The following is a 19,338-nucleotide window of genomic DNA, read 5'->3' on the forward strand; positions in this document are numbered from 1 at the left end:
CTTTTGCCGTGCTGTGATCCAGGGCAGAGGTGAAGTATGAATTTTTTTTTTTTTTTTTAAACATCTGTAGCCCTAGAATATGGCCTCAGTGATGAGGGTAATGGTGTTTCCTTGGATCCCTAGTGGTTTAGATCCATGAAGATGCCTGTGTTTGGTGAGAAGGTGTCAATAGCTCCACCTTCAGCAAAGACCTCTCTGTTCAGCTTTTTTCGTTTATTGTTAGTTCCAAAGGGCTAACATGCTCTTTGCCCTAATACAGTGACCCAGCATAGCAGTCTTCCTCCAGGGCCACCTTTGAAAATGATGCCTTAATTCTTGTATTTCAGTTAACCGAACCTGTCCAGAGACCTTAGCACCAGACTTCCTCCAGGAGTGATCCAATAAGCTTTCATCAGAAACCCTAATAATGACCCCACTATACCTTATTTTATTATATGTATATATATGCCATATAATTATAGCAATTACACTGTAGTTATTTATATAACTAAATACCTACATATAATTCAGTATACGTTAACTCCAGAACCACACTGATGAATTTTGAGTTTCATATCTTCATTTTTTATTGTGACCCAGTTTCTTGTCAACCAATAAAAACATCCAGTAACACAGCCAATGGAAATAAATGAATGGGTCTCTATGGTGAAGATTCTTCCGTTCTCCAGCTCCAGACTTCATATGGTGAAACTCTCTGGGAAGGAAAGGAACTCAGAGTCCCATACGGAAAACTGTTCAGAAAGATGGATTTCCAAAGCCAACTGTTTCCTGTAGTGTGTGGATCTCTGCAAGCAGAGCCTCATCTTTCAATTTCAGCTACATTAAAGAGAAAGAAAGGGAAATACATATGTCATACGTGATACACTTTATGTGGCTTCAAAGACCCCTCTTTTGTGGGGCTACAGCTAAAGAACATAGTTCCTGGGGATGGAATTGGCTCTTCCTATATTCCCTACTTCATACTCCAGTAGAAGACCTTAGAACCTTGTCCTGGTTACATGGATATGTTTACTTTGTGAAAATTCATCAAGCACTTTGAACAGTCATGATTTGTACATTTTTTTGTAAGATAACTTCATTAAAGTCTACTTTTTTATTTTTAAAAAGTGTTCACATTATTACCAGCATCTCTTGGCTAATGCATAGTATTCCCATCTGGCAAGTGATATCAGGGAGTCAGAGACAGAAATCATAGGCTTATATTAGATCTGGTTTTAGTTTTAGAATCTAGATATGTAGTAGAGGCATCTAGGAGCCTACTGAATACCCATTTTTTTTTACTAACAAAATCTTAATTTCTTTTCAAGGCAGCAATGCAATCAGCTAAAAAGCCACATTTTCCTGCTTCCCATGCAGCTAGAGGTAGTCATGACCAATTGTGGCCCAAGTAAATGTAAACTAAAGTCATTGGGTAGGACACCTGGAGAAGCCCTTTATTTAGGGAAAGTCCTTTAAAGGGAAGTGAAGTAGCATGGCCCCTTTTTCCTTTTTCCCTTATTGTTCTTTATCTTGCCTGAGACATGGATATGATAGCAAGCTACAATGGCTGTCTTGCAACTATGAGGGATAGAAACTGCATGCTACAATTAGTGGAGCACAAAGATAGATGTTAGGTTCCTTGATGACATTGTGGAGCTGCGGTATGAGCCCTGGACTTTTCATTAGATGAGAAAAAACTAACTTGTTTAAACCACTGTCTTTCAGGTCAAGTTACTTGAAATTCATAAGTAATAGAACAGGCCGGGCATGGTGGCCCCCACCTGTAATTCCAACACTTTGGGAGGCTGAAGTGGGCAGATCACTTGAGACCAGGAGTTTGAGACCAGCCTGGCCAACATAGCAAAGCCCTGTCTCTATTAAAGATACAAAAATTAGCTGGGCATGGTGGCACATATCTGTAATCCCAGCTACTTGGGAGGCTGAGGCACAGGAATCGCTTGAACTGGGAGGTGGAGGTTGCAGTGAGCTGAGATCATGCTACTGCGCTCCAGCCTGGGCAACAGTGCAAAACTCTGTCTCAAAATATATATGTATATGTAACTGATAGAACAGACCAGGGGTTGTTCATGAGCCAAATCCAGCTCATTACCTGTTTTTTATTTGTTTGTTTTTGAGACGGAGTCTTGCTCTGTCGTCCAGGCTGGAGTGCAGTGGCATGATCTCGGCTCACTGCAAGCTCCACCTCCCGGGTTCACACCATTCTCCTGCCTCAGCCTCCCAAGTAGCTGGGACCACAGGTGCCCGCCACCATGCCCTGCTAATTTTTTTGTATTTTTAGTAGAGACGGGTTTTCACCCTGTTAGCCAGGATGGTCTCCATTTCCTGACATCGTGATCCAGCCACCTCGGCCTCCCAAAGTGCTGGGATTACAGGCATGAGCCACCGCGCCTGGCCACTACCTGTTTTTTTTTGTAAGTAAAATTATACTGGAATACAGCCATTCACTTATGTATTATCTATAGCTGCTTTTGTACAAGTGCAGAGTTCAGTAGTTGCAACAGACTGTTTGGCCTACACATCCCCAAAGTTTCCTATTTTGCCCTTTACAGAAAATGTTTGCTGACCCCTAGACTAAACCAACCCCTACATATTACATGAGGAAAATGAAGCCCACAATATTATTAACACAGTAAGTTAATGGCAAAACCAGAATCATAATTCAGGTTGACTGACTCCCAGGCTACCTTTCTATTAACTATTATATATTCTCTCTAAAGAGTTGGAAGAAAGATCACCCATGATAATACATAGGTTATTATTACAAACCCAGCAGCCCCACAATAATGGCAAAGATGGTAAGAAAAGCCTCTAGAAAAATATTCCCATTATGGAAGTTCTGAATTAAGCCAGTACCTCCCTCCTAATTTCCCACCCTCAACATGGGGCAGGCAAGTGACAGAGGCATCTGTGTCATACCTTAATCATGTACTTGTAGGCCTGCTCAGCTTCTAATTGCCGCCCAACCTGAAAAAAGTACAGCAGCTGGTGGTGATGAGAGGTCATAAACATTATGGTAAGGAAAACACATTGCCTCAGCTAAGGCAGAGGCACCTACACCTAAGGCAGAGGCTTCTACACCTTCCAGTTAAAAACTTCTGAATTCATTGGGAAAGCTAGCAAATGAAAGGCGGTAGGGAGAAAAAGGTTTTTTTTTAAAAAAAATCCTCCTGCCTGGGCACAGTGGCTCATGCCTGTAATCCCAGCACTTTGGGAGGCCGAGGCGGGGGAATCACGAGGTCAGGAGATTGAGATCATCTTGGCTAACACGGTGAAACCCCATCTCTACTAAAAATACACAAAATTAGCCGAGTGTGGTGGACGTGCCTATAGTCCCAACTACTCGCAAGGCTGAGACAGGAGAATCGCTTCAGGAGGTGAAGGTTGCAGTGAGTTGAGATTGTGCCACTGCACTCCAGCCTGGGCGACAGAACGAGACTCCATCTCAAAAAAAGGAAAAAAAAAAAGGAAAAAAAATTCCTCCTTCATTTTGAAAAGCTTAAAGATAACCTGGCCTCTCACCTTTTTGAAAGCACCACGAGTCATTTGTTCCTCTTAGGATTGAAGCCATTCTGTTAATAATAATTAACACTTACCAGTCCATACTATGTGATTTACATTGTTTTCATTATTGATATTGTTTTTAGTGCTTTAAGTTCATTCTTAATCCTCAAGACCTAGGGGATAACTACTGTTATTTATTATTCCCAGTTTACAGAGAGGATAAGTAACTTTGCAAGGGTAATGAAGCTAGTAAGTAGAGGAGCCAGGTTTAAAACAATGCAGTTTGACTCCAGAGTCCAAGTTTTTAACTACTACATTACTCTGTCTCTAGGAATTAGAAAAAGTAGGTATCAGAATTACTTCTGTGAAGATCTGGATATGAGATAAGAACACTAACTACTCCCCCCAGTTGATATTATTCTTTGCATGAAGCACTCCTCCAGAAGTTAAATGAGATAATATGAATCCACTATTCTACTTCTTGAGTTTGTTACATAGTAACTAACTTAGAGTATCCAAAGTCACTTGGTAAAGCTTAAATATGTAAGAACCACAGAATGTTCGGGTCTGAAGGGGATCTGGGGAATATCTAGTCCAATTTTCTGACTAATGCTAGTCCATATGAAAGTTTTACTAGTTCACAAAACTTTCATAGCCTAAACCCTTACTTCCTACAAATCTACACTTTGAAATGTTCCCACCTGAAGTTCACTGAATTGCCAGCAGCATTTTCCAGCACACCTTCCCTTCCTACCACTATTACTTTGTTTCCCTCCTGCCACAGGGAGGCAGAGGCCCAAATGATGTGAGGATCCAGAATAGCCAAAACAATTTTGAAAAAAAAATTTTCTGCTGTCATGAACACTGCTGCAGTAAACATACTTGTACATATCTTCTTCTTCTTCTTCTCCTTCCTCTTTTTTTTTTTTTTTTTTTTTGAGACAGAGTCTCACTGTCACCCAGGCTGGAGTGCAATGGCACGATCTCAGCACTCTCGCGATCTCAACACTGCAACCTCCGCCCCTCGGGTTCAAGCAATTCTCCTGCCTCCAGCCTCCTGAGTAGCTAGGATTACAGATGTTGTACATATCTTCTTGTATTTTTCTTAGGATTATATCTAGATATTGCATTGCCAAATTGTAGATACTAATGTAACTAAATAATGCCACATTGTACTTAAAAGTAGTTGTGCCAATTTACATCCAATTACAATTATGAGAATCTTCATCAGTGCTTGTTGCAGGAAGTCAGGGACCCTGAATGGAAGGACCAGCTGGAGCCATGGCAGAAGAACATAAATCATGAAGATTTCATGGACATTTATTAGTTCCCCAAATTAATACTTTTATAATTTCTTAGGCCTGTCTTTACTGCAGTCTGTGAACATAAATTGTGAAGATTTCATGGACATTTATCACTTCCCCAATCAATACTCTTATAATTTCCTATGCCTATCTTTACTTTAATCTCTTAATCCCATCATCTTCATAAACTGAGGATGTATGTCGCCTCAGGATCCTGTGATGATTGCGTTATCTGCACAAATTGTTTGTAGAGCATGTGTGTGTGAACAATATGAAATCTGGGCATCCAAAAGGAATAGGATGGCTGCGATTTTCAGGCAACAAGGGAGATAACTATTGGTCCTCACTGCCTGTGGGGCCAGAGAGAACAGAGTCATATTTCTCTTCTTACAAAAGCAAATAGGAGAAATATCGCTAAATTCTTTTTCTCAGGAAGGAACAGCCCTGAGAAAGAATGCATTCCCAGGGGTATGTCTCTAAAATGGCTGCTCTGGAAGTGTCTGTCTTATACAGTTGCAGATAAGGGATGAAGTAAGTCCTGGTCTCCTGTAGCGCCCCCAGGCTTATTAGGATTAGGAAATTCCTGCCTAGTAAATTTTAGTCAGACCGGTTGTCTGCTCTCAAACCCTGTCTCCTGATAAGATGTTATCAATGATAATACGTGCCCAGTGGGACATGAAATTTCATCAGCAATTCTAATTTCGCCCTGGTCCCGTGATCTCGCTCTGCCCCCATTTGCCTTGTGACATTTTATTCCCCTTGAAGTATGTGATCTCTGTGACCCACACCCTATTTGTACACCCCTCCCCTTTTGAAATCCATAATAAAAACTTGCTGGTTTTGCAGCTCAGGGGGCATCACGGAACCTGCCAACATGTGAGGTCTCCCCCGAACACCCAGCTTTAAAATTTCTCCTTTTGTACACTTCCCTTTATTTTTCAGACCGGCCGACACTTGGAGAAAATAGAAAAGAACCTACATTGAAATATTGGGGACTGGTTCCCCCAATAAGTGCTAATACCATACTTAAATTTTTGCCAATCTGATGGCTGTGAATTTCTGCTACATCATTATTCTAAGTTGCATTCTTATGCTTACTAGTGACACAGAGCTTCTTCTCATACATGTATTAACTTTTACAATCTCCACATTAGCAAACTGCATATTCCTATGTTGTCCCCTATGCCTCTCCCCCTCCTTTTTTTTTTCTTTTTTGAGACAGGGTCTGGCTCTGTCATTTAGGCTGGAGTGCAGTGGCACAATCACAGCTCACTGCAGCCTCAACCTTCCAGGCTCAAGTGATTTTCCCACAGTTTTAAAGTTGGAAACTCATGTATAACAAATGACACTAAAATAAAGTTTAAGGACTTTATTATAAATATTTGCAGAGTTTATAACAGAGGGTTAGCATCCAGGTTATATAAATAGCTGCTACAATAAGGAAAATCTCTACAATCTGATTTTAAAATGGGCACAGGGCTGAGTGCAGTGGTTCATGCCTGTAATCCCTGCACTTTGCGAGGCTGAGGGGGAAAGATCGTGTGAGCCCAGGTGTTTAAGACCAGCCTGGGCAACACGGTGAGACTCTGTCTCTACAAAAAATGAAATAATTAGGCGTGGTGGCACACATCTGTTGTCCCAGCTACTTGGGGGGCTGAGGCAGTAGGATCATTTGAGCCCAGTAGGTCGAGGCAGCAAGTGAACTGTGATCCTGCCACTGCACTCCAGCCTGGGTACCAGAGCAAGAGCCTGTCTCAAGAAAAAAGAAAAAAAAAGGACTCAGATCTTAGATCTTTAGGGCTGGGCATAGAGGCTCATGCCTGTAATCACAGCTCTTTGGAAGGCTGAGGTATGAGGATTACTTGAGGCCAGGAGTTCAAGACTAGCCTGGGCAACATAGTGAGACTCTGTCTCTACACAAAATAAAATAAAATAAATTATCCAGGAGTGGTGGTGCATGCCTGTAGTCCCAGCTACTCCAGAAGCTGAAGCAGGAGGATCCCTTGAGCCCAGGATCATCCCACTGCACTGCACTCCAGCCTCAGCAACAGAGCAAGACCCTATCTCTTAAGAAAAACAACTTAGGTCTTTAAACCAGTTGGAATTGTATGTGGTGTGTGAGGTAAGGAACTAATTTTTTTTTTTTAATGTGGATAGTAGCCAGTTGTCCCATCACCATTTAGTGAAGAATCCATCTGTTTCTCATTTTGCAGGTGCTATATGGTGTCTTTATAAAAAATAGCTATATTAAGGCATAACTTATATACCATAAAATTCACTAATTTTAATGTTATGTTGTGCAAGCATCAGCACAATCCAGTGTTAGAAGACTCCTATTACTCCAAAAAGTTCTTTCATGCCTGTTTGCACTTACTCTCCATCCTCACCTTTGGCTCCAGGCAACCATTGATCTATTTTCCTTATTTCAAGTAAATAGAATCAAATAATATATAGTCTTCTGTGACTTGCTTTTTTCACTTACCATAATATTTTTGAGGTTTATCCATATTGTTACATGAATCAGAATTTCATTTTAACTGCTGAGTAGTACTCCATTGTGTAAATATTCCTCATTTTGTTTACCCATTCACTGATGGACATGTAAAATGTTCCCAGTTTTGTGCTATTATTAAATGCTGTGATAAAAATTCGTATACAAATTTTTGTGTGGACATATGTCTTCATTTCTCTTGGCTAGATATAGAGAAGTAGAATTGCTGGGACATATGGTAAATATATGTAACTTTTTTAGAATCTGACAAACTGTTTCCCAAAGTGTTGTACCATTTACAACCCTATTAGTAATGTATGAGGATTCCAGTTTATCCACATCCTTGTTAATACTTGGCATTGTCTATCTTTTTTCTTTTTCTTTTTTTTGAGACAAGATCTCATTCTGTCACCCAGGCTGGAGTGCAGGGGTGCCATCACAGGGGCTCACTGCAGCCTCAACCTTCCAGGATCAGGTGATTCTCTCATCTCAGCCTCCCAAGCACCTGGGACTACAGTCACCCGCCACCACGCCTGGCTACTCTTTGTATTTTTTTTAATTTTTATTTTTAATTTACTGTATTAGTTTTCATGCTGCTGATAAAGACATACCAGAGACTGGGCAATTTACAAAGGAAAGAGGTTTAACTGGACTCACAATTCCAAGTGGCTGGGGAGACCTCACAATCATGGTGGAAGGCAAAGAGAAGCAAGTCTCATCTTACGTGGATGGCAGCAGGCAAAAAGAAGCTTGTGTAGGGAAACTCCCGTTTTTAAAACCATCAATCTTGTGAGACTCATTCACTCCAGGAGAGCAGTGCAGAAAAGAGCCACCCCCATAATTCAATCACCTCCCACCTGGTTCCTTCCACAAGTGGGAATTGTGGGAGTTACAATTCAAGGTGAGATTCGGGTAGGGACACAGCCAAATCATATCAGATGGGGTTTCACCATGCTGTCCAAGCTGGTCTCAAACTCCTGGGCTCAAGCAATTTGCCTGCCTTGGCCTCCCAAAGTGCTGGGATTACAGGCATGAGCCACCATGCCTGGCTTATCTTTTTGATTTAAGCTATTCTAGTGGGTGTGTAGTGTGGTGTCAATCTGCATTATTTTAAGGGGTATTTAAAATTTTTTATGACAATTTCAGATTAAATAAAAGTTACGAAAACAGTTCTCTCTTCCTTCTCTCAGGAAGGAATACATGTACTGTATACATATACATGTATATGTATGTATATGTATGTATACAGTACATATATATGTATACAGTAGTCCCCCTTATCTGAGGTTTTGCTTTCCACACCTTCACTCACCCAAGATCAACCTCAGCCCACCAAGATCTGAAAATATTACATACAAAATTCCAGAAATAAACAACTCATAGGTTTTAAAATGCATACTGCTGTTATGAGGACCGTGATGAAATCTTGTGCCATTCCTCCCAGGACATGAGTCATCCCTTTGTCCTGCATATCCCCACCGTAGACGCTACCTGCCAGTTAGTCACTTCATAAATCTCTCCGTTATCAGTTCAGCTGTCACGATCTCACAGTGCTTGTATTCAAGCCACCCTTATTTTACTTAATAACAGACTCAAAGCACAAAAGTAGTGATGCTGGCAATTTGGATATGCCAAAGAGAAGCCATAAAGTACTTCCTTTTCATGAAAAGGTGAAAGCTCTTGACTTAAATCAGGAAAGAAAAAAAATTGTGTGCTAAGGTTGCTGAGATCTGTGGTATGAATTTATCTTTTATCCATGAAATTGTGAAGAAGGAAAAAGAAATTGTGAATATTTAGTAGCACCTGTGGGCTATTAGAAAAAAAATTTAATAATTATTTTTGAAAAGAAATTCATGTATAGTATATACAGGATTCAGTACTATCCTTTGTTATAGGTATCCACTGGGGGGTTTTGGAACATATCCCTGGGGGACAAGGAGGGATTACTGTATGTGTGTGTGTATAAAAGTTATAAAAATATAGAAAAGTTAAAAATATATAGAAATGTTAAAGTATATATGTGTGTGTATATCTATATAAACACACACCTAAGTTTTCCTGAACATTTGCAAGTAAATTAGAGATATGATTCAATTTTAGTACTTTAGGGTGTGTTTTCTAAAATCAAAGATATTCTCCTATATAACCATAGTACCATTATCACAATCAGGAAGTTAGTATAGATAGAATACTATTATCTAATCTATAGACCTTATCAAGATTTTTCCAATTGTTCCAATAATATCATTCATTCATTTCTTCATTCACTCATTCATTTATTTGAGACAGGATCTTGCTGTATCACCCAGACTGGAGTGCAGTGGTGTGAACACAGCTCACTGCTGCCTCGACCTCCTAGGCTCAAGCAGTCCTCCTCCCGCCTCAGCCTTCCAAGTAGCTGGGACTACAAGGTGCCATCATGCCCAGCTAATTTTTTAATGTTTTGTAGAAATAAGGTCTCACTATGTCGCCCAGGCTGTTCTTAAATTCCAGGGCTCAATTGGCCTCCCAAAGTGCCAGAAATACAGGCATGAGCCACTACACCCAACCCAATAATGTCCTTTATAAGAAAATAAAATTCAAGATCACGCATTGTATTCATTATTTATGTCTCCAGTTTCTTTTAATCTGGAATAGTTCTTGAGTCTTTGTGTTTCGTGACATTGGCACTTTTGTTTTATAAATCAGAGTGCTATTTTGTAAACTATTCCCCAATTCATGTTTGTCTGATGTTCCCTCATAATCATATCAGGTTATGAACATTTAACAGGAATACCATAAAAATGCTGTGTTCTCAGTGCACCATATGAGGAAGCACAAGATGCTTATCTCAATACTTGTGATGTTAACTTTGATCATTTATTACATTGCTATCTGCCAGGTTTTTCTACTCTAATGTTACTATTTTCCCCTTTGTAATTAATAAGTATTTTGTGAGGAGATAAAACTTTGAGACTATGAAATATTTTCTTACTCCTTGAACTTTTCAACCATAATTTTAGCATACATCGATGATTGTCCACTGAATCTATTATGATGGTTTCCAAATTGCGATTTTCCAATTCCATCATTCTTCATACATTTAGCAGTTGGCCTTCGATCGTAAGCTTTCCTTTCTCTACCACTTATTTGTTTAATTATATCACTGTGGGCTCATAGATTCTTATTTGTAATCCTTTTCTACAATTATTTATTTGGATGCTCAAATTATCCTTGTTTGAGCCAGTGGGAGTCCCCACTTTAAGCTAGTTCCTGTTTCTTTTATTTTTCCCTATGCCGTTTTGATATGTGCCAGTCTTTCTTTGAACATTTTTTACTTTCTGACTCAACAAGACATCTCAGACTCATCTTTCACTTTCCGTGCACTAGTTCTGGAATTTTTGGCCATCTTCCAAGAAGCCTCTGGTCCCCCCACAAACCCTTTCCTTCTAAAGTGGACAAATGCCCTATTTCTTAAACGGATTTAGAAACCAAGACCTGAGCATTAGATGTGCTTATGGCCCCTGCCACCACTATTTATTTTTGAGACACAGGTGTTTAGATACATATGAATATATTTCTATAAATACACATATATTTCTACCTATTTATACCTGTATCTATTTAATCTATCAAACAATGAGCTCTTATCAGTATCTCCCATTCTAATTCACTACAAGGTTATTCTATCCTTGTTTCCACATTTGTAACTTCCTTTGAAGCACAGTGAAAAATGTGACTCCCATTATCCACAACATAATTATTTGTTAAATCATAGAATACCTAGTAATTTCAGAACTGCTAACTCATGCCTCTGCAAAAATGAAGCCTCAAACTATACTTTAAATGTGTATAAAGGTTTTTTTTTCTCTTTAGCCTGATATATAGTATGTATTAGTCTACATTGCAAAGAATGTTTTCAAAAGTACTACGAGTTAATTACTTTTCTGCATTGTCAGTGTGATTACATTATTCATTTGAAATACAATTTTATTTGGTTTTGTTTGTACGTAATTATTGGGTCTCCCCATTTCTTGCTGATTTTCTTTTTTAAAAAATATATGAAACATTAGCATGGTCCCAAAAGTCAGAACTCTACAAATAGGGACAATCACAGTGTCATCCCCTTCATTTCCTCCCTCCTCTACCCATGCCCAGTCATGTCCTGTAGAATCTACTCTCATTAATCTCTGGTTTATCCTTCCTGTGCTTCTTTTTGCACTAAAGAAGAGATTCATGTATATTTTCTTCTTTTTCCTTCTTTCTTATAGAAAAGGTGGTATAATATTGCACTTCACTTTTTTTACTGAATAATATAAACTGAAAATCATTCCACATCAGTTCATAGAGATCTTCCTCATTATTTTTTTCAGCTGCATAGTATTCCATTATGTGAATATACTATAATTTATGTAAACATTCTCCCATGCTTAATAAATGAACTCCATTTAGGTTGTTTCCATTATTTTGCAATTGCCATATGCTGTAATTAAAAACTTGTGCACACTCATTTTCAAATTGCTAGAGGAAGCGCATCATGGTAAATTTCTAGAAAACTCCAATTACTTTTAAATACTATCTACTCAAAAGCTAAGTTTCCATATATATGTCGGTCTATTTCTGTCTGCCAATTGTTTCACTTACCTGCTCTTACACTAATAGCACTCTGTTAATTGTTGCAGCTTCATAATAAGGCTTGATATTTAATAGGAAAGCCCTTCCTCCTTACTCTTTCTTCCATACTGTCATATCTATTTTTTTTTTTTTTGGCCTTTATTCAACCAAGTGAATTTTAGGATGTATCTCATCAAGTTCCTTGAAAATCTTGTGTTATGATTTTTATTGGAATTGCCTTAAACTTAGATATTAATTTAGGGAAAACTTTCATCTTTATGTCATCAAAACTTCCTGCCCATGGACATGGTGTATCTTTCTATTAGATTTTCTTTTACAATGCAGTCTTATGATTTTCTCCACACAGGTCTTGAATGGGATTTTAAAAATCAGACTTTCAAATTGATCCTGACTTTGATGACATTGTTTTTTTTTTTTTTTTTTTGAGACGGAGTCTCGCTCTGTTGCCCAGGCTGGGGTGCAGTGGCTGGATCTCACTCACTGCAAGCTCTGCCTCCTGGGCTTAGGCCATTCTCCTGCCTCAGCCTCCCAAGTAGCTGGGACTACAGGCGCCCACCACCTCGCCTGGCTAGTTTTTTGTATTTTTTAGTAGAGACGGGGTTTCACCGGGTTAGCCAGGATGGTCTCGATCTCCTGAATTTGTGATCCGCCTGTCTTGGCCTCCCAAAGTGCTGGGATTACAGGCTTGAGCTACCACACCCGGCCGACATTGATTTTTATATTGATCTTTTATCCAGCAGCTTTGTCCATCCACTTCTTTGTGTTAATCTTCATTGACTACATTTACATTATTCAAAAGTCAAAAGGATATAATAAAGCATACATTGAGTTTTGCTTCCACCTGTCTCCTTATACACCCTGTTCCCCAACGACTGCCCTGAGTAGTAACCAGCATTGTTAGTTTATTATCTACCATTTCAGTACTGAACTCTTTTATTACATATTTCAGTTTGCTTGTAGATTTTCTTGGGTTCCTACCTAATCCTTTTACCTTCAATTTATTTTATGTGTGTATGTATGTGTGTTATTGCCTTAATGGAACCTCCAGTATAGTTTCAAGTAGAAGTGACAATAACATTTTCCTTATCTTGTTCCTGACGTCAAAAGGAATGCTTCTAACTTTTCACCATTTCATATAATAGCTTAGATTTTGGGACATGTAGTTTCAGATTTTTAAAAAGCTAGTTTGTTTTTTTAAAAAGTCATGAATGGGTACTAATTTTAGCCAATGATTTAGTTTTTTAAATAATTAATAGAATAAGAATAGCCAATGATTTTAATTTAGTCTCCATTTTGCTGCTAATATTATTTGTGTCTTCCCATTTTAAACAAAATTCTTAGTCATGCAAGAGGTTTGTCTGTTCACTAGTCTCTGCAAAAAACAGCTCATAATTTTGTCAATCCTATTATGTCCTTGTTGAAATTTTCATTTATTTCTACTCCTTATCATTTTCTCAATTATAATTTCTTTGGGTTTCCTTGCTTTCCCTTTACTACTTTATTTATTTAAATAATTAATCCATTGATTTTCAATCTTTGTTCTAACATATGTATTTAAGGCTATAAATTACCCTCTATTTATTGCTTTAATTTTATCCCATAATTCTAATATATATTGGCTTTGTTTTTATTCAGCCTCATTTCAATTACTTACTGAAGTATAGTACACCAATCCAAAACTTAATGGCTTCAAATACAATGTTATTTCTCAAAATTCTACAGATAATTTGGACTGTTTTGCTGGTTTTCCCGGAGATCACTCATGCAACTGAGGTCATATGACAATTTGGCTAGGACCTAAGGATCCAAGAAAACCTTACTCAAATAGCAGTTAATGTTGGCTGTTGGTTGGAGTGGTTCAGTTCTCTTCCATGTGGACTCCTATAGCCTTCTATAGGCTAAACTGGGCTTCTTCACAGCACAGTGGTCCCACAGTTTCAAGAGAGCAAGAGTGGTAGCTGAAGGCTTCTAAAAGCCTAACCTCTGATAATTCACACAATGTCACTTCCACTATATTCGACAGGTCAGGGAAAGTCACAAGTTTAGCTTAGATTCAAGGGGGTGGAGAAATGAGAAAGAGACTCTGTCTCTTGATGGGAGTGAGTGGCAATATAACATTGCAAAGGATGTGGACATGACAGCATAATTAAATGGGGACCATTATTATAAAAATCTACTACAAGGCCTAATTTTCTACTGCTGTGTATAACACCCATTTATCATATCACATTTTCCATAGATCAGAAGCCTGACATTATTCAACTAGTTCTTTGCTTAGAGCCCCACAAGGCCAAAATGAAGGTGTCATCTGTGCTGAGTTCTTATCTGCAGGCTCTGGAGAAGACTGTACTCCCAAGCTTGTTCAGGTTGTTGGTAGAATTCAGTTCTTTGTGCTTGTAGTTTCCTATAAGGTCCCTGTTTCCTTGCTGGCTCTCAGCAGGAGCTGCTGTTAGCTTCTAGATGCCACCCACATTTCTTGACATGTGGTCCTTCTCCATATTCAAGCCAGGGATGCTATACTGAATGATTCTTATGTTTCAAATCTGACTTCCTTTCTGCCCCCACCACCAGAGAAAACTCTGCTTTTAGAAGATTTACCTGACTGGGTCAGGTCCACCCAGATAATATCTGTATTTTAAGGTCAACTGATTTGGTATTTTATTTACATCTGCAAAATCATTTCACAGCAGTACCTACATTAGTGTTTAATAGATTAATCTTACAGGAGGGGGCCATCTTTAGACTTCTACCTAGCACAGAAGACTTCATATTTGAAGTGTCACAAGGTTTCTTCATTGACTTATTAATTACAAGCATGTTTTCAGTTTCCAAAGGTATATGAGTCTTTTGGGCTTTATTTTAGTTGTTGATTTATCATTTTACTGCCATGTGATCTGTATGTATTTGTTGAACCCCCTTTCTGGTTTCGCATGTGGTCAACTTATAAATAACTCATTTGAACTTGAAAAGAATGTCCTCTCATTGTTAAGTGAAGAGTTCTATATTGGTGTTTGAACTCAAACCTGTTGAATGGGTTATACATCTGTATATATATATATCCTATTTTTTTCCTATTTGACTTATCAATTTCTAAGAGAAGCATATTATGGTCTTCCATACTGGCCCTTTTAGTTTAAAGATGAGGAAATTGAGGCCCAATAAAGTAAGGTGACTTGCCTCAGATCCTAGAGCTAGTTAGGGTAGAGCTGGGGTAAGAACACTTTTTATTTTCTTTTATTTATTTATTTATTTTTGAGACGAGGTCTCACTCTGTCACCCAGGTTGGAGTGTAGTGGCACAATCTCAGCACCCTGCAACTTCTGCCTCCCAGGCTCAAGTGATCATCCCACCCCAACCCTTGAAAGCAGCTGGGACCACAGGCTCTCCACACCATCCCTGGCTAATTTTTTGTAGAGGCAGGGTTTTGCCATGTTCCCTATGTTGGTCTCAAACCCTGAGCTCAAGTGATCCACCTGCCTCAGCCTCCCAAATTGCTGGGGTTACAAGTGTGAGCCACTACACCTGGCCAGACCTCAGGTATTTTTAAAATATTGATATTTGGGATATTTACACTAAAGAGAAAATCTAGTAATTTTTGGTTTGTTCATTTCACTTATAATAATACTCCCCGTCAATTTGGTGTCATATTAGCCAGTGGAAAACTGAGGGCTGCTTTCATTATTCCCAATATGGTCTTAGACTGATACGCAAGTTATTTAAGTCTAACTATGGGAGAGTTATTTTTAATAGGTAAAGCACCTACCATGAACTCCCACATTATCCTCCACCCAATATCCCCTCTAAATCAAGGACAAGCACCCTCAGCCAGCATTTCAATGGGAAGAAATGATTTAGAAACACTAGTAGAACATCTCCTTCATCAATCTTTGACCTAGTTTATGTTGTGATACAATATTGCTCCTATTTTTAGAACTTCCTTTCCAGAGAAACACACCTAAATATATTATTTTTAAGCATGTTTCAAGTAGATCCTGCCCAGACTTGGCCCTTCCTTTGTCATCAGCATAATGATTACACCTAGAGCTTATCAGATTTCAGCTACCATGCATTAATGGCCATCTGCTGCCCCTTGCTTACTTGACCCCTCACCTCTGTGCCCTAAAAGGGCATTGTGTAAGGATAATAAACACTCACTTTCAGGCAGACCAGAGCCAGATATGCCCATACTTCAGCATTGTAGTTGTTCAGTGCATTGGCTTCAGAGAGAGCATCCTCAGCCTCTGTGAGCTCCTCCAGCTTGGCAGAAAAATGAGACATGTGAGTTAGCTTAGCTGAAACCACTATGTCCCAATAATACTGGTGTACACGACCTATAACAATGGTTTTCAACTTTTTAATATTTTTAGCATCAGAACTCTTTCCTTCAAATGAAATCTTTTTTTTTTTTTTTTTTAGTTAAACAATCATTTTATTGCTTGAGTACACAGACAAATTTATGCGACCAGGGCAGAGGTTGTAGATGATTCATATTTCCAATTGGGAGGGAGGACTCGCTTGGTCTTATAATATCGAGCCAAACGGTGAATCCGGCTCTCTATCAGAATCAGACGGAATTTAGCATCCTTATCCTTTCTGCTCCTCTCAAGATGCTTTCGAACAGCAACTGCTTTCTTAATTAAATGGTAGAGATCTTCAGGAAGATCAGGAGCAAGTCCCTTAGACTTAAGAATTCTTAAGATTTTATTGCCTGTCACAAAACGTACTTGTGCAACACCATGTGAATCTCTCAGGATCACACCGATTTGTGAAGGAGTCAGGCCCTTCTTGGCCAGTTTATAAATCTGCTCCTTCACATCGTCAGATGTCAACTTCAACCAAGTGGGGACGCTGCGTCAATAGGGACAGGCGCTTCATGCAACCCATGATGGCGGCGGTCAGACAGCGAAAACTCAAATGAAATCTTATGTGGTGGTTCAATATATGAACCAATTAAAAGTAGAAGAGCTCTGATTAAAAAGCCAGGTTGGGGATTCTGGAACCCTGCCTAGTAAGCTCTTAACTTATACCCCTTTCTTCCTTCCCTCTACAGCGGTCCCATGAGGACATCTATAAACCATGGAGCTTCAGGTGCATGGTTGGAAATTCACAGGAACTCACTCTCATGTGTGCATCATTCAGTGATTTCTCCACATACTGTGGGCTGTCAGATACATTTATAGCTTTTTAAATTTACATTGTGCATCCTTTTCCTGAGAGGTAAAAGTCTGATTTGCCTGTTGAAATACTATTGTCCAGAAAGCTTTCTTTCCTCTAATATCAGTTATTAACAGCCCAATCCCGACCAATCAGTGCAGTATTCAGAGACTCTAGGGTGCACTCTGAGCTCTGGGCACATGGAAATTGTTGCTGCTTCCTAACTATGAGTTTGCTTTGTTGCTTTGTAAAACATTCCAAAAGGTTCTCCCTTCTCCAATGAAGTAGCTCTTCTCTTTTCTTTTTTCTTTTCTCTTTTCTTTTCTTTTTACTTTTTCACCTCACCTCACCCCGCCCCGCCCCACCTCACCTCACCTCACCTCACCTCTCCTCTTTGACAGAGTCTGGCTGTGCTGCCCAGGCTGGAGTGCAATGGCGTGATTTCAGCTCACTGCAACTTCTGCCTCCCAGGTTTAATCGATTCTCCTCCCTCAGCCTGCTGAGTAGCTAGAATTACAGGTGCCTGCCACCACAGCCGGCTAATTTTTGTATTTTTAGTACGGATGGTGTTTCACCATGTTGGCCAGATGGTCTTAAACCCCTGGCCTCAAGTGATCTGCCCACCTTGGCCTCCCAAAGTGTTGGGATTACAGGTGTGAGCCACCGTGCCCAGCCCACTTTTTCTGCTTTAAAATAATTAAATAATGGGTTTCTAGGCTGAAGACAAGATGGAGAATGGCCTTTCACCCACGCCAGTACTTTGGCCCACACTTTGAAGTCTCTGAGACATTGATTCATTATTTAATCAACCTACATTTGCCAAGGATTTGCTCTGTGTCAGGCAGTATGCTAGATGCTGGGAATAAAAAAATAAAATCCTGTAGTCCCAGGTACTCAGGAGGCTGAGGCAGGAGGATCAACCAAGCCCTGGAGGCAGGGATTGCAATGAGCTGAGATTAAGCCACTGTATACCAGCCTGGGTGACAGAGCAAGACTCTGTCTCAAGTAAATAAATAAAATACAATATCTGCCCTCAAAGAGCTCACTGACAGATGTGTGAAAAACAAAACACAGGCCGGGTGCGGTGGCTCATGCCTGTAATCCCAGCACTTTGGGAGGCTGAGGTGGGAGGATCACCTGAGGTTAGAAGTTCAAGACCAGCCTAGCCAACATGGTGAGACCCCCCGTCTCTACTAAAAACACAAAAATCAGCTGGGTGTGGTGGCACACACCTGTAATCCCAGCTATTCAGGAGGCTGAGGCAGGAGAATCACTTGAACCCAGAAGGCGGAGGTTGCAGTGAGTCGAGATGGCGCCACTGCACTCCAGCCTGGGTGACACAGCTGTAAGAAGATACCAATACTATACTGTTAAGTAGAAAAAAGTTTACAAAGCAGTAAATATTTACATTTTATACATTAAAATTGCTTTCATATCTATGAAAAAAAAAGACAGGAGGAAAATGCATTCAATGTTAACAGTAGTTATCATCAACTTGTGGAGTTATGGATACTTTAATGTTTTCTTCATATTTTGTATCTGTATATGTTTTCTTCATATTTTGTATCTGTCTATTTCCTTTTAGAGATGAGGTTTTGCTCTGTCACCCAGGCTGGAGTGCAGTGGCACGATCATGGCTCACTGCAGCCTCTAACTTCTGTGTTCCCACCAAGCAATCCTCCCACCTCAGCCTCCCAAGTATCTGGGACTACAGGCACATGCCACCATGCCTGGTTAATTTTTAATGTTTTAGTAGAGATGTGGATCTTGCTCTGTTGCCCAGGTTGGTTTCTCTCAAACTCCTAGGTTCAAGAGATCCTTCTGCCTCAGCCTCCCAAAGTGCTGGAATTACAGGTGTGAGCCACTGCTCCTGGCTTCTTCTAAAGTTTCTATAATGAACACATACTATCTTTATGGTTGAAAAATAGCAATGAGGGGCTAAGTGAGGTGGCTCATGCCTGTAATCCCTGCACTTTGGGAGGCTAAGGCAGGTGGATCACTTGAGGTCAGGAGTTCAAAACCAGCCTGGCCAATATGGTGAAACCCCATCTCTACTAAAAATACAAAAATTAGCCTGGCATGGTGGTGGGCACCTATAATCCCAGCTACTCAGGAGGCTGAGGCAGGAGGATCACTTGAACACAGGAGGCGGAGATTGCAGTGAGCTGAGGTGACACCACTGTACCACTGCACTCTAGCCTGGGAGACAGAGCAAGACTCCCTCTTAAATAAATAAATAAATAAATAAATAAATAAATAAATAAATAAATAAAT

General features: G+C 39.7%; 1 protein-coding gene and 1 pseudogene across 2 annotated transcripts in view; both read right to left on the minus strand.

Moving 5' to 3' along the window:
• Positions 1 to 541: 541 nt before the first annotated feature.
• CFAP70 (cilia and flagella associated protein 70) overlaps positions 542 to 19,338 on the minus strand; it is a 109,932-nt gene continuing 91,135 nt past the window's right edge. The window contains exons 26-28 of the mRNA XM_023204963.1: positions 16,066 to 16,167; positions 2,917 to 2,964; positions 542 to 816 (exon numbers count right to left, since the gene is read on the minus strand). Coding sequence (XP_023060731.1) covers positions 736 to 816; positions 2,917 to 2,964; positions 16,066 to 16,167 — 231 coding nt within the window. The 3' untranslated portion in view covers positions 542 to 735. The remainder of the gene's footprint in view (positions 817 to 2,916; positions 2,965 to 16,065; positions 16,168 to 19,338) is intronic.
• Positions 16,307 to 16,784, minus strand: LOC111537856 (annotated as a pseudogene). The gene has a single exon (XR_002730129.1). The product of XR_002730129.1 is annotated as a 40S ribosomal protein S13 pseudogene (transcript).

Source organism: Piliocolobus tephrosceles, chromosome 9 (genome assembly GCF_002776525.5).
Source record: "Piliocolobus tephrosceles isolate RC106 chromosome 9, ASM277652v3, whole genome shotgun sequence".
NCBI lineage: Eukaryota > Metazoa > Chordata > Mammalia > Primates > Cercopithecidae > Piliocolobus > Piliocolobus tephrosceles.